This window comes from Sinocyclocheilus grahami, unplaced genomic scaffold (assembly GCF_001515645.1).
Source record: "Sinocyclocheilus grahami isolate Dianchi unplaced genomic scaffold, SAMN03320097.WGS_v1.1 scaffold487.1, whole genome shotgun sequence".
Taxonomy (NCBI): domain Eukaryota; kingdom Metazoa; phylum Chordata; class Actinopteri; order Cypriniformes; family Cyprinidae; genus Sinocyclocheilus; species Sinocyclocheilus grahami.
The window spans coordinates 766,553-781,338 of record NW_015505666.1 but is presented as its reverse complement, the minus strand read 5'-3'; the positions used below and the strand labels follow the sequence as shown (position 1 = coordinate 781,338).

Here is a 14,786-nt window from a genome sequence, read left to right as displayed (position 1 = left end):
AGCGCAGAGATCCAGCTTCAACATGAGAAAAGTTTTTCTTGAGCAAGGCTGAAGAAGACGTAACCAGATCAGACTTTATACCTGAATTGAGAAGTCCGGGTTTGCTGGAGCATTCGTGATCTCAGAAGGGACTGCGGTACATTAGGAATAATGGTGGTCAATACGAATGGTGGTTCAGGAAGGGCTTAAGGCTCCATGATAACCCATCTCTGCGGGACTCTGTAATAGGAGCCGATACTCTGAGATGCGTTTACATACTGGACCCCTGGTTTGCAGGATCGTCCAACGTGGGAATCAGCAGATGGAGGTGAGTTTCCTTTCTCAATGTGAAAGGCCGCAGGTGATGGAGATTTACCGCTGATTAAAGAACCGGCTTTACTGATAAAATGCGCGTTAAATATCGCTTGCGATTAATCGTGCAGCCCTACTTTGGATCCGAGCAGGTGTGTGCAGACATCAGATCCTGTAACACTCCCCTTATTCGTTAATAATAATAAGTATTTCAATAGTAACTAGTATATTTTCATTTTCACTAGTAGCTATTCATAGTGCTTATTTGTCATTTCTAGTAAGTAATCCAATAGTAACTAAACTAATATACTGCTAGTAATTTAAATGACTAACGTTAGAATCTGTTGAATTAGACATTAGTCATTTGCTACTAGTCATTTAGGGATAGTTGCTAGTAGTAAATAACTATTGTCTCATTTAACAGATACGTTAAAATTAGTAGTATTTTAGCAGTTAAATTCTATGTTAGTCTATGGTTTAGATCAGTGTTTCCCAACCTTTTTTTAGTCGGCGGCACCCTTTGGAAATTTTAACAAATTTGTGGCACCCTACAAAATTAATTTTGTCACAATATTTGAATTTCTAACTTCAATATGATACTTTGAAAAGTATTGATATTCAGTACAGCAGGGAAGAACTGCAGAATGTGTCATATACAGTGGGTACGGAAAGTATTCAGACCCCCTTAAATTTTTCACTCTTTGTTATATTGCAGCCATTTGCTAAAATCATTTAAGTAAATTTTTTTTCCTCATTAATGTACACACAGCACCCCATATTGACAGAAAAACACAGAATTGTTGACATTTTTGCAGATTTATTAAAAAAGAAAAACTGAAATATCACATGGTCCTAAGTATTCAGACCCTTTGCTCAGTATTTAGTAGAAGCACACTTTTGATCTAATACAGCCATGAGTCTTTCTCTCTCGTTCTCTCTCTCTCACTTGCTCGCTCCCGCACGAACACACAATGCGCAAAACTCTGCATTTGAACAGTCAATAGCAAATACTTAAACTAATAACAAAACAGTAGCTGATTCAGAAGCGCCAGATTGTCATAGCAAAGTCAGAATTACCTCCTCTCCTAGGTTCATGAAACGGTCGTCCATAAAATGCATTGCTGTTCTGTTGTAAGTAATCTTAAAGATTCCTAAATGCATCTGCTTTCGGAAGGCCAAATAAAGTGCTTTTGCTTTCGCCTAGAAACACACAGCGTCTCCCTGACATGGCTGCTTCAACATTAACTGCGGTTACTGAAACCACGCCGCCTTTCTTTGCGTGCACATTTGGGCGGCATTATGCAAATATTTCCACATAGTGAGGTAGATATGTGGGGGTGTGTTAGAACGAGCCGTTTTAGGGGGGCGTGGCAGAGTCTTAACTTTGATAAAGAATATCTCTTTGGTTTTGAGACTTTAGTCTTTGCAACTTCAGGGATCTCATCTATGCACAATCAGCTTGTAACACTCCAAAGAGAAAGGAAAACTTGAAATCGCATCATATGACCCCTTTAATATTCTAAAAATTTTTGTCCATGGAGGCAATCAGTAGGCTAATTTCTAATGAGGAGAGCAATTTATATGACAGATTTTAATGTAGGCTTTTATTCATATGTAAACATTGTTTAATTACCATTATAACATCATCGGTTATATATCTCAATATCTCACAAATTTTTGCTCGCTCTGTGTATTTTTGATTTTACAGTTGGGTAATTTTGTTGCAGTAGCACGAGATAGCTTGATTTCAAACTTTGAATTGAATAAAAAATGGCAAGTAAACAGTCAGTAATAAAATAAGAACAAATAAAGAAATTAATAATGATAGCACAAATAAAAAATAACGACAGGCCTACAAATTAAATAAATAGCTTTTTAGTTTTTCAGGTCTAACAGTAGGGCTATTAAGAGATTTTTTATTTTTTTTATTTTTTATTTTATTTTTACCAATTATCCAAATAATGTTTAGTCCTAGAAAGCTATATTATTATCAGAACACGCGAGCATAACATAGCCGTTAGCAGATCAATTAATGAGAGGGCAGCGTTACCAGAGTTGCCCATATACCACACCATGTTACAACACAGTAGGGCTACTGCAGACAGAAACAATACTGTATTACATCGATGTTTCCTGTCGGCTCAATTTTTGAGTGGACTTTGCTGTTCCGATGAGCATAAACGATATACGAGTGGAGCGACTGAGCGGAGCACACGCATAGAGCGGATAATACGCAGAGCGTCACACGACGTGAAAGTGAAACTAACTTTCGGTGAATTAATTTTCGGAATTTCTGTGCATCTCTAACTATTGGCGACATCAGAAATGGATATTATATAATAGATGCTTTTTTGAACATTTTAGCAATTTAAAAATATTAAAAAATGATTTTTTTACATGGCACCCCTGCTCTCGACAGACGGCACCCCGGTTGGGAAACACTGGTTTAGATAATAACTGTTCAGACTAGTATGTATTCCAGTCGTTGTTAGTGCCTTTTCCAGTGCTACTAGTAATTAGTCATCAGGTACTAGTATTTATTTTATTCTCATGTTCTGTATACTGGTACCCATGTCTTGTACAAAAGATATTAGAATAAGCACTAGTGAAACTAGAATAGTTAGTGACGAAAGTTACTAGTATAGTTTCTAGTGAAATCTGAAAATGTACCAGCAAAAACTGGAATACATACTAGTGAAGTAAATAACCATAGACCCACATAAAATTCAGTAGCATAAGTGCAAAGTTTGTTACCAGTAAGAATGGAAATAGTTACCTGGGGCCAATGTTTCTATCGTTTATTCAGTTAGCTCTAGCAATTTCACTAGTAACTATTGAATGCATACTACTACTGTACTAATCAATAATACTAATATTGATTGAATACTAGTCTCTCTCTACACATACATAGTGACTAGTCAATAGTATCTGTTTTCAATTTCATTAGAGGTGTTTTGAGTTGATTAGCTGATTGGCATGTCACCATATTCTAATTTGTTGAGATAGTGAATTGGTGGGTTTTTGTTAAATGTGAGCCAAAATCATCACAATTAAAAGAACCAAAGACTTAAACTACTTCAGTCTGTGTGCATTGAATTTATTTAATACACGAGTTTCACAATTTGAGTTGAATTACTGAAATACATTTTCCACGATTACTGAAAAAACTTTTCCACGACATTCTAATTTATTGAGATGCACATGTACACGTACACTTATGTGATTTAAAAGCTGAATTGAGTGCAGATCTACATTTGAATGGTGAGAGTGACATCTTATACCTGTCTTTTTGTTTCATTGTTTGAATATAAATAGCTCAGTATTAGGTATGTAACGAAATGAAAATTTCTTATCACGATTATAGTGACCAAAATTATCACGGTTATCAGTATTATCACGGTATTGTTAAAATGTGCTGGAGATGTTCAAAAAGTACAAACACATAAATCACTTCACCAAGTTTTATATTTAAAAATCAGCACACAACAAATAAAATTACTTTTTGTTTGCATAATCACTAAAACAATAACATTACCAATGATGTCCGGATTTTAAATAACTTGACTGACAACAGTTTAATAGCATGTTGAAATATCTAATGTAAATGTTCAAATAAAGCTTTGAAAAAGTTTTATAAAAAGGTAAACCTCACATTTCAGCCTTAAAATTAAGAAAAGTTGAGTCAAAATGATAATTGATTAATAAATGATTATATGTATTTTATCTGCTCCATAAATAATTCTAGATAACTTATCTGAATTGTTTAAATGTGTAGAATCCACATAAGCTTGTTTTTCATCAACTGGTCAAAATTTACAGAAGGGCATGCAAATTCGGTCCGTTTTTTGCCAGACAGAAACTGCACACAGGCTGAATGTAAATATAAGTCTCTGTAAATCCACTCACTGACAGCAGGTGGCGCTTGTGGAAAAGCTGTTTCCTGTAACCTCCGTGAACAAAGCAGTATTGCGATTAAGAACACTTTAGGTATTACATGGAGCGAAGATGAAAACAAAATGCCTTCGAATTGTTTCTGAAGACAGTCAGAACCTTCAGAGATACATTCATATAATTCATTCATTCATATATTCATTTGTATAATTCCCTTAGCACTCTTTTAAAACCTCCCAGCTTTTCTGCCCTGTTTTCACTCAAAACGAAACTACTCTGTGTGCTGTGCGCACGTGAGACTGTTACTTAAAACTGTGCTTTATGCTGGACAGTATTTATTTATCGTGAGTTGTTCAAATCGCGGTAATCTAATACGGGTTTAATGATAATTAAAATATGAAACGGTAATACTAACCGTGGGGGATTTTATCATGATTTATCGTCTAACCGGTAATCGCTACATCCCTACTCAGTATGTAGCAGAGTTTCTGTAAGCTGTGCCATGCTGTGTGATGAGAAAGTTTGTGTTTATTGTAAGTAAGAAGCTTTACATTGCCAGTTTGTTTATTTATATGCTGTAAGCTTATTTTTCCATTTAAATTTTACTTGGTGGCCATGAGGAGCCTTTTCTTATGTAGATATATTAAAGACCATATAATTAAGTTTAATTTGTGATTGTTTTAGCATTTTGTAAGGACCTGTACAATACCAAAAGAGTAAATACAAACTAACTGCCATTCTTTTTGCCTAATGTTAGTGCTGGGCGGATATATCTTTATAAGAGTGTACTATGTGGTGGGATATCCTTGTGAGAGGCTTGAGCGGTCACCCTCATAGCAGAGTTGTGATGTAACGTACAGCTCAGCCACCTCTCCTCTCCCCTTTGGTGCAGGATGTGAGGAAGTAGGTCAGTGTGTTAGTAGATGCTATTACCTCATTCTCCTTTCAGCACTGACCTACTTTTCCCACCTCCTCCAAACAGCCTCTTGCCTACGGTATGCCAGGTTGCTAAACTGTAACCGAAATTACAGTACAATCCACGCAAAGGCTTTTTTGAGAGGTCACGTGTATAATTTGTCCCCTGAATTGACCTGCAATACTTTTGTTCTTTTGTATTAGGTCTATGTGTCAAAGACACCCCAACTGATGTCTTAGTAATGTTTAATTTTGCATACACATGCACAGCCTGTTTGTACAGTACTGCTCGACAGGAAGTTGTTCTCATTTGTACTGTGCTGCTGTCTTTACAGTGAAAGTCAGCTCAGAAACTGAATCTGAAATGAATAATATGCCAAAAAAAAATACTGATTGTTTCTATGCAGAAGCACAATTTTATTTTAAATGATAAATGTGACCCTGGACCACAAAACCAGTCTTGAGTCACTGGGGTATATTTGTAGCAATAGCCAAAAATACATTGTATGGGTCAAAATTATTGATTTTTCTTTTATGCAAAAAAATCATTAGGATATTAAGTAAAGATCATGTTCCATTAAGATATTTTGTACATTTTCTACTGTAAATATATTCAAAATTAAATTTTGATTTATAATATGCATCACTAAGAACTTCATTTGGATAACTTTAAAGGTGATTTTCTCAATATTTAAATTTTTTTGCACCCTCAGATTCCAGATTTTCAAATAGTTGTATCTCGGCCAAATATTGTTCTATCCTAACAAACCATACATCAATGGAAAGCTTATTTATTCAGCTTTCATATGATGTATAAATCTCAATTTCGAAAATTGAACCTTATGACTGGTTTTGTGGTCCAGGGTCACAAATATGTAATTATTAAATCTGAAACTATAAATCCTTAATTATAAAATGTAGCCTACACCATAATGCAGTAAACATAGTAATATTGTAAAATCTTATTCCAACTTAAAATAACCTTTCTATTCGATTATATTATAAAATGTTATTTATTTTTGTGAATATTCAACAGCTATTACTTCTTCAGTGTCACATGATCCTTCAGAAATCATTCTAATATGCTGATCTGATGCTCAAGAAGCAATGTTTTCAATGTTGAAAACGGTTTTGCTGCCTAATATTTGTTGAAACTATTTTATATATATATATATATATATATATACAGTATATACATTTTTTTTTAAATGGAATTTATTCCAAGATAGCAAAGCCTAATTTTCAGCAGTCATTACTCCAGTCTTAAGTCTCATGATCCTTCAGAAATCATTCTAATATGCTGTTTTCCGCTTTCTGCTCATTTCTTATTGTTATCAATGTTGAAAATGGCTGCTTAATGTTTTTCTAACAAGCTCAAATTTGTACTTGAAGACAAACCATGTAATTCTGACTTGTAGAATAAGCTGCATGTGTGCTTTCATATGCAGATCCATTGAAATGACCGTGACTTTGAGAATGTGTGAGCTGTTTCATCTTCATTTTGTCCTGGGATGTGCTGTAACGGATCAGACTTCTTTAGGAAGGGACTTGCTGCTGATACACAGTCCTACACGAGGGAACAGAAATCTTGCTTGTTTGTAGGTGACCAAATACTTATTTTACCGAGGAATTTACCAATTAACTCTTTAAAAATCCTACAATGTGATTTTCTGGATTTTTTTTCCTCATTTTGTCTCTCATAGTTGAGGTATACCTATGATGAAAATTACTGGCCTCTCTCATCTTTTTAAGTGGGAGAACTTGCACAATTGGTGGCTGACTAAATATTTTTTTGCCCCACTGTAACTCTTGCTCAGATAGGATTATATTCTTATATTATACCCTTATTATGCTATATATTCAGGGCAGCTAAAAAGAAAATCATACTTACTATTTTATGTGTGTCCAGGTATAAGGTAGAGGTTTTAACTGGCTTATTCAACCAAACCATGACCTGAAGTTTGATAAGGTCTATAATAATCTAATAAATAACTGAAATGATTACTGATTGCCACTTTTAGCCCCATGCAACATAATAAGGTCATGCCAACTCCATGGGCATTTTCTAAAAGAATTTTTAAAAAAATCCACTTATGCCAAGCTCTAAAATAATTTATAAAGTAGAAATTTAGTTAAAACTCTTATTCTTAATCCTTAACCAATATATCACAAAAGACTGGAAGAGTCATGCAAATTCTTTGGTTAAATAGAGCAAGAAGTTCAGGAACCCTGAAGAAAATTCAGCTCTTAAAACATCTTAAGTCCTGAAGTGTAATTATTTTATAATTATTTAATATTATTTATAATTGTTTTAGTTACTTTTCTTTAATGTACAGAATCCAGGAGTTCCCATAGATTAAATAAAGTTTTGAAAACAAAATTTGGGTTTGAGGCCTTTGAATGTCGTCTGTTTTCAGAGAAAAGTATGCCGTTCACTGACTGTAAACTAGTGTTCCATTCCATTCTGAACACAGCCCATGTAATGCAGAGTATAACCAATGTGTTTTTCCATACCATTTGTCTGTTAGTGCTCTCTGCTGGACAAGTCACAAAAATCTCTCTCCCGTTCCTGCAAGAGATTAAAATGAACAATTATGTCTATCTAAACTACCATTTCAGTTGCTTGTGATTTATTAAAATTTGATTAATTATTCTTTGTATTACAGGTTTTTGCCGCAGTGTCTTGAGGACTTGGACTCCAGCCTTCGCAAACTTAACTCCCCGCCTCTTTGTCATCAGAGGACAACCCACGGATGTCTTTCCAAGACTTTTCAAGGTCAGCGAACAGACCGCCTAGAGCCTGTTCCAACAGTTTTATGTAAACTCTCTGTCAGTACATGCTGTTCTGTGACTGCCCCTTATTTGACTCTCCATCTCTTTTTTTTTTTTTTTCTCTCCTCCCTAGGAGTGGAAAATCACCCGACTGTCATATGAGTACGACTCCGAGCCCTTCGGGAAGGATCGTGATGCAGCCATTAAGAAGCTGGCCACTGAGGCAGGGGTGGAAGTCTTCGTCAGGATCTCCCACACACTCTATGATCTGGACAAGTGAGTGTATCAGTAATCATTGCCATATGCCCATATGACTCCCACGTAGCTGCCAGCAGTCCTGTGGGAAGCTGTTGCCCATCATGCCTGATAGTTAACTCGTCATTGAGAATGTTATGCAGACAGATACTGAGATCACAAAGATAGACTGACTGCTAAGTAATGATTGTGTTTTTCAGCAATAGTGTGCACCTTTAATTTACAGAGAAAAGAAGGTCAGGGAAAAATCTGTAGATGGAAAAATCTCCATACAAGTTCTTTGTGCATTTTTCTTTTTTCTACTTGTTACGTTGCACTTTTTGTTAGAAAATGTTTATTTACTATTTATTCAGGTTTTTTAAGGTATCTAATATTTTGATACTTAATCTAAATATTCTTAAAAATTAAGTTTGTTGTCATTTGGAAGTGTGTAGGCCTTCTTGCATTATTATGCTGTTACATTATGATTATATATTCAGTGGCATAAAATGGTCTTTAAAATGACAATAATAATCGCTTATCGCAATTATTTCTGGGGCAGTATATCGCACAACAAAAAGTTGTTATCGTGACAGGCCTAGTCATATGAATATCAAAAAGAAATGGCATTTAAAATTCTAAATATTGTAATACTCAAAACATTGCGTGATTGTGTGACATTTTTGTGATATGAATTATATTACAAAAAGTACTAAATTAAAATATATTAATACATTTTATAATATTATCAGTAGAATTTGATTCATAATATAACACAATTTAAGTAATTTTATTTTCAATTTTGTAATTTAATATGGTAATTGTATATATAATTGTATATAAAATGTATATATAGTTTTGTACAAAAATATGGAAATAAAATTTAACTGTTGTTCTTATTCAAATTCTAATATGATCACTTATTGCATTTAATTTTTTCTGTGTATTTTTTCACTGTACTTTTTGTTGTATAATGAAGTATACAAATATGAAAACAGTAACATTTCTTATATATAGATTGTTAAATGAAAAATTCTAATTGCATAAAATATCAAAACAATAAAATTGCTTCAATTATTGTTATTAATAAAATTGTAATATTATAGAATATATTCAATTTTAATTTTATATTCAATTTCTAAAGGTTTACATGAATATGTGATGAGGCTGTTTGATACTTTGTTGACTTTTAAAAGTTTTGTGTTCAAAAGTATATTAGCATTTGCTGTATTGACAATCATGCAAGTTCTTGTTATTGGCTTTACTCTTTGCTTCATGACAACTAAAATGCCATAATATTGTGTACATATTCTAATTATCCCATGTGTTCTCTGTCTCTAGGATCATAGAATTAAATGGAGGACAGTCTCCTCTCACCTGTAAACGATTTCAGATGCTCATTAGTAGAATGGATGCTGTGGAAATACCAGCGGAGACTATCACGGCTGAAGTCATGGGCAAATGCACCACACCAGTCAGCAATGACCACGATGACAAGTTTGGTGTTCCCTCTCTGGAAGAGCTCGGTGAGACACCTGTGTTTGTGTATGTGTGCATGTGTCTGTTGTAAATGAGCTTTTGAATGAGGATTTGTGTCTTCAGGTTTTGAAACCGATGGGCTGTCCTCAGCTGTATGGCCTGGTGGAGAGACTGAAGCTCTGACTCGACTAGAGAGACACCTGGAGAGGAAGGTAGACATCTACTTTATTACACTGTTTTACCATTGTGCTTTTTTTTGCATTGTATTACACCATATTTAGTATAATAATCATTGCGTACTGAGCAGGGTTAATTATAGTTAGCTAAAACTAAAACCATAACATTTTGGTTTCTTGAAATAAAATAAATGTTAACTGAAATAAAAAATAAAAATAATTTTTTTTATTTCAGCTACTTTCCAAAACAACATTCCTCATTTTCACTTAGTTTAATTTGATGTACTAAAATAACGGGGGAAAAAATGAATAAAAACTAGACATATTTGAAAACAACAACAATAAAACTAATAAAGAAGACAAAACTTTAACTAAAGTTAACATAAAAGCAGAAATCATAAAAACAAAATCTAATTCAAAATACGAACATTACACATAAATGTCTATTTCAAATAAATGATGTTCTTTTGAACTTTCTATTCATCAGACTTCTGAAAATAAAATATCAATAAAATATTCAGCAGCACAAATGTTTTTATTGATTGATAATAATAATTGATAATAAGAAGAAATGCTTCTTGAGCATCAAATTAGCATATAACAATGATTTCTGAAGGATCATGTGACACTGAAGAGTAATGGCTGCTAAAAATTCTGCTTTGCCATCACAGAAATAAATTACATTTTTAAATATATAATAGAAAACGGTTCTTTTAAATTGTAAGAATATTACTGTTTTTACTGTATTTTTCATTGAATAAATGCAGCCTTGGTGAGCATAAGAGACTTCTTTTAACAACAAAAAATATTTTTTTCAGGCTTGGGTGGCTTAATTTCGAGCGTCCCAGAATGAATGCTAATTCCCTGCTGGCCAGCCCCACAGGCCTGAGCCCTTACCTCCGGTTTGGCTGCCTCTCCTGCAGACTTTTCTATTTCAAACTCACAGACCTTTACAGAAAGGTAAAGAGAAAAGCACTGTCTTACTCTGACATTTAAGGTACTGTTTATCATTATGATAACTGATCGTAAAATAAAACGTTATTCTCATCCTTTTTTTCCCTGTCTTTTCAATCACAGGTCAAGAAAAACAGCGTCCCACCACTGTCCCTTTACGGTCAACTGCTCTGGCGTGAGTTCTTCTACACAGTCGCCACTAACAACCCACACTTCGACAAAATGGAGTTCAATCCCATCTGCGTGCAGATCCCATGGGACAGGAACCCCGACGCTCTGGCGAAGTGGGCAGAGGGCAGGACTGGTTTCCCGTGGATTGATGCCATTCTGACCCAGTTGAGGCAGGAGGGGTGGATCCACCATCTAGCCAGGCATGCTGTTGCTTGCTTCCTCACACGTGGAGACCTGTGGATCAGCTGGGAAGAGGGCATGAAGGTACTGCAATACTGGATTTCAGTAAAAGATCTGTTGTGGTTGCATTAGGATCTATATTGACATTGTTTGTTTTGTTTTTTAAGGTGTTTGAGGAGTTGTTGCTGGATGCAGACTGGAGCGTCAATGCTGGAAGCTGGATGTGGCTAGGACTGTCGCGATAACCGCAATATCGCAATACCGCGCTATTGACGAGCAAACCGCAGAGGAATGCAAGAACTGCAGCAACCGCGATTTTTTCCGTGTTTAATTTTTTCGTAAGGTTATGCCCTTCTCGTTTTACACTTCATGCATGTGGACTGAATATTAAACTAATGAAGTTAGTAATGATAACATAATGTGTACCATGCTGATTTGTACAGAGGCTCCGTAGATTTGCACTTAACAAGCCTAAACAGACCGTGAATGAGAGAGAGATCGACTGAGCGCGTGCGATTACTTGCATCTGTCCTCCAGGCCGAGTCATATATATTTGTGAAAATAGGTTGTCATGTTTAAGGAAAGCGAAATCTCTGTCTTAGCATTAAGGCATAGCTGGTCAGCTGAGCCTTCTAAAGTGGTGCTCAAAGTTAAAATGATTTCAACAGCGTGTTTCATTACGTCTCTTTGAATGAATGAATCAGCGTTTTTGAACGTGTAGTTGAATTAGTCACGTTCCACCACCTTGTGGCGCAACACTGTAACTGCACTGACTGACAGACCGTTTAGAACGCTCGCAGGAGGAAATATCAATAGAAAGTCTCTTGTCCAGTCAGATTAGAAAATCAGATTACAACTAGGCTAACTGTTATACATATAGGCTAACGATAGCCTAACGATCTTATTGTCAGGTTTATGTTCTGTTAAGTGGGCCGTTATTTTGTCATTCTCTTCTGTTTACTTCACTTCCTGTTTCAACGCTATTTGGTTTCGGTTTCATTGTCTTCTGAATATGACCTCGTTAGTTATATCGTAACACATACACACACGAATTATATATATATATATGTATGTGTGTGTATGTATGTATATTTATGGCGGTAAAAACGCATACCGCGCTATTGAGCCACTCAAAATTATCGCAAGGGAAATTCCCTCACCGCGACAGCCCTAGATGTGGCTTTCATGCAGCTCATTCTTCCAGCAGTTCTTTCACTGTTACTGTCCGGTGGGCTTCGGTCGACGTACTGACCCTAATGGAGACTATATAAGGTGTCACTCTTGACCCTTGCTTACAATCACTAATATTCGGTTTACTATAATTGACCAGTTTGGTTCAATATTGAAACTATTCTCTTTGAAAGCTGATTTATTATTATTACAGACGCTATTTGCCCATATTGAGGGGCTTCCCTGCCAAATTCATCGATGACCCTTGGAATGCCCCAGAAAGTGTTCAGAAGTTCGCAAAATGCATAATCGGAGTGCACTACCCTAAACCCATGGTTAATCACGCTGAGGCCAGCAGGATAAACATCGAGCGAATGAAGCAAATTTACCAAAATCTGTCTTGCTACCGGGGCCTCGGTAAGAAAATGCAGAGCTTTTACAAAATCCCAACATTTAAAAATCTAGTTTAACTTTATTTATTTCTATTATTGATTGATTTGTTCAATTAAATGCAGTTGTTTTGCTGTACGATCTTGGGTTTAATGGGTTTTCTCATAATGCTTTTCAGGGCTCCTTGCAACTGTTCCATCCAATACAACCAACAATGGAGATGGTAATGGAGCAGGTCCTTCCTCAGGAGACAACACACAGGAGAGCACTCACATTACAGGTATACCAACAAGCACATTGTTATACATCTTATAATTCATCACTGGAAATGTCTGATAATGCTGACAGCTTTTGCTGTAATCTAGGGGTTTCCACATTTTTTCTCATCGGCAAATCCAAATCCTCTAGCTTTTGTTTTGGCTTTATTTTGGTAACTTCTAACCACAAAAATGTTGGAAATGGTTTTGAACCCTGTTTTTGTGAAACACTGGTCAAATTGATCCAAATTTCATTCAATTTAAATCATCATGCGTATTGGCAGTTTGGTTCATTTCAGTTGTAATTGTGTTAAAATATGTATATTTATATTTTACCAGTGCACCCATCACCAGCAAGTTCTCAACCAGAGTTCTCACCATTTCCAGTGTCATGTGATCAGCAGTCTGGAACTATTGTGCAGCCACAACCAGGTGTGTACTGACACAGCTGCATGGGTTTTGAAATATAATGAATGCTGTTGACATCTAAAGTATGAAACAGGCCTTAGGCTGCTTTTATAAGATTTAATAAGTTTTTTCTTTCTAATCTAGGTTACTCAGGTAGTGGTATGGTTGGACAAGCTCACAAACAGTCACAGAGAGGTGAGTTCTGTCCAAACCAATTCAGAGGACTCTTAACAGATTCTGAACTCAAGCTGTATTGAACCACAAAGCAGTTTTATGTCTCAATGTGGCCTAAAATGTTTTGATTTAACTGAACTGCACTTCCTTGACAGACTAGTTTAAACCCATCCGATCTTGCATTAAAAAGAAGGGTTTACCTCATGTTTGTGGAGGTTTATTTTGATGAAAGCACAGACTATTCAAAATCAGGGCTATTCATTTGTGGACAATTACGCTACCATTCAGAAGTTTTGGGGCGGTAGGATTTTTTAAATGTTTTTTTTAAAAAGCCTCTTATTCTCTTCCAGACTGAATTTATTTGAGCAAAAGTACAGTAAAAACAGTTCTGTCAGGACCACTATCTTTTGTAACATTATAAATATCTTTACTGTCACTTTTGATCAGTTTAATGTGTCCTTGCTGAATAAAAGTATTAATTTCTTTAAAGACAAAACCCCAATCTTTTGAACGGTAGTGTTTGTTTTTCATGCCACTCCAACAATAATGTTGTAAAATAGAACGTATAACCTCACATACTGTTTTTGTGTTCAGGGAGAGGGACAAGTACTTTGAAACGACATAATGAAGACAGAGCTTCAGACAGTGCATTGAAGATTCAGAGGCATGACAGTAACTAGCTGTCTCGGAAGCAAGGATTTACACGCACCCCTCCTCAGACTAGTGTTTGGACCTTTCCTGAACCGTAGCACAAAGGACAATGTGTCCGCATGCCATATCTACTCCTCCATGCTTAGCTTTTCGGGGAAGTCGTGGCCTAATGGTTAGAGAGTCGGACTTGTAACCCAAAGGTTGTGAGTTTGAGTCTCGGGTCCGGCAGGAATTGTAGGTGGGGGGAGTGAATGTACAGCGCTCTCTTCCACCTGCAAGGCACCAAACCCCCAACTGCTACCCGGGTGCCGCAGCATAAATGCATGCCCACTTCTCCGGGTGTGTGTTCACGGGGTGCGTGTGCGCGTGTTACGTCCAAGGACGTATTTGTTTTTTCCCGATTGTTCTCTCCAGGTTTCTCTCTCTCTCTCCAGGTTTCTCTCTCTTTCTCTCTATCCCTTTTACTTCCTACAAGCAGGAGGTAATGGCTGCCACCTGATTCCAATGATTGGTGATTTGATGTGATTGCAGGAGGAAGGGAAGCCGTGAGGATTTAAGCAGGGTGTGTGGGGAGGCTGCGTTGGGAGGCTTCTATTCTCAACCCTAAAAGCTTTATTAGTGGTTTTGGTTAATACTTTGTTGAATGATTTCTTCCCAGTGTTATTGTGTTGAC

At 36.0% G+C, this 14,786-nt stretch overlaps 1 protein-coding gene across 1 annotated transcript in view; it reads left to right on the top strand.

Moving 5' to 3' along the window:
• LOC107553944 (cryptochrome-1-like) overlaps positions 1-14,328 on the top strand; it is a 26,121-nt gene extending 11,793 nt beyond the window's left edge. The window contains 16 exon segments of the mRNA XM_016236288.1: positions 119-307; positions 7,764-7,818; positions 7,820-7,873; positions 8,003-8,145; positions 9,445-9,629; positions 9,706-9,794; positions 10,577-10,588; positions 10,590-10,718; positions 10,836-11,147; positions 11,231-11,284; positions 12,238-12,335; positions 12,448-12,650; positions 12,802-12,903; positions 13,220-13,312; positions 13,433-13,483; positions 14,057-14,328. Of these exon segments, the coding sequence (XP_016091774.1) occupies positions 119-307; positions 7,764-7,818; positions 7,820-7,873; positions 8,003-8,145; positions 9,445-9,629; positions 9,706-9,794; positions 10,577-10,588; positions 10,590-10,718; positions 10,836-11,147; positions 11,231-11,284; positions 12,238-12,335; positions 12,448-12,650; positions 12,802-12,903; positions 13,220-13,312; positions 13,433-13,483; positions 14,057-14,142 (1,855 nt within the window). The 3' untranslated portion in view covers positions 14,143-14,328.
• The last annotated feature ends 458 nt before the right edge of the window (positions 14,329-14,786 follow it).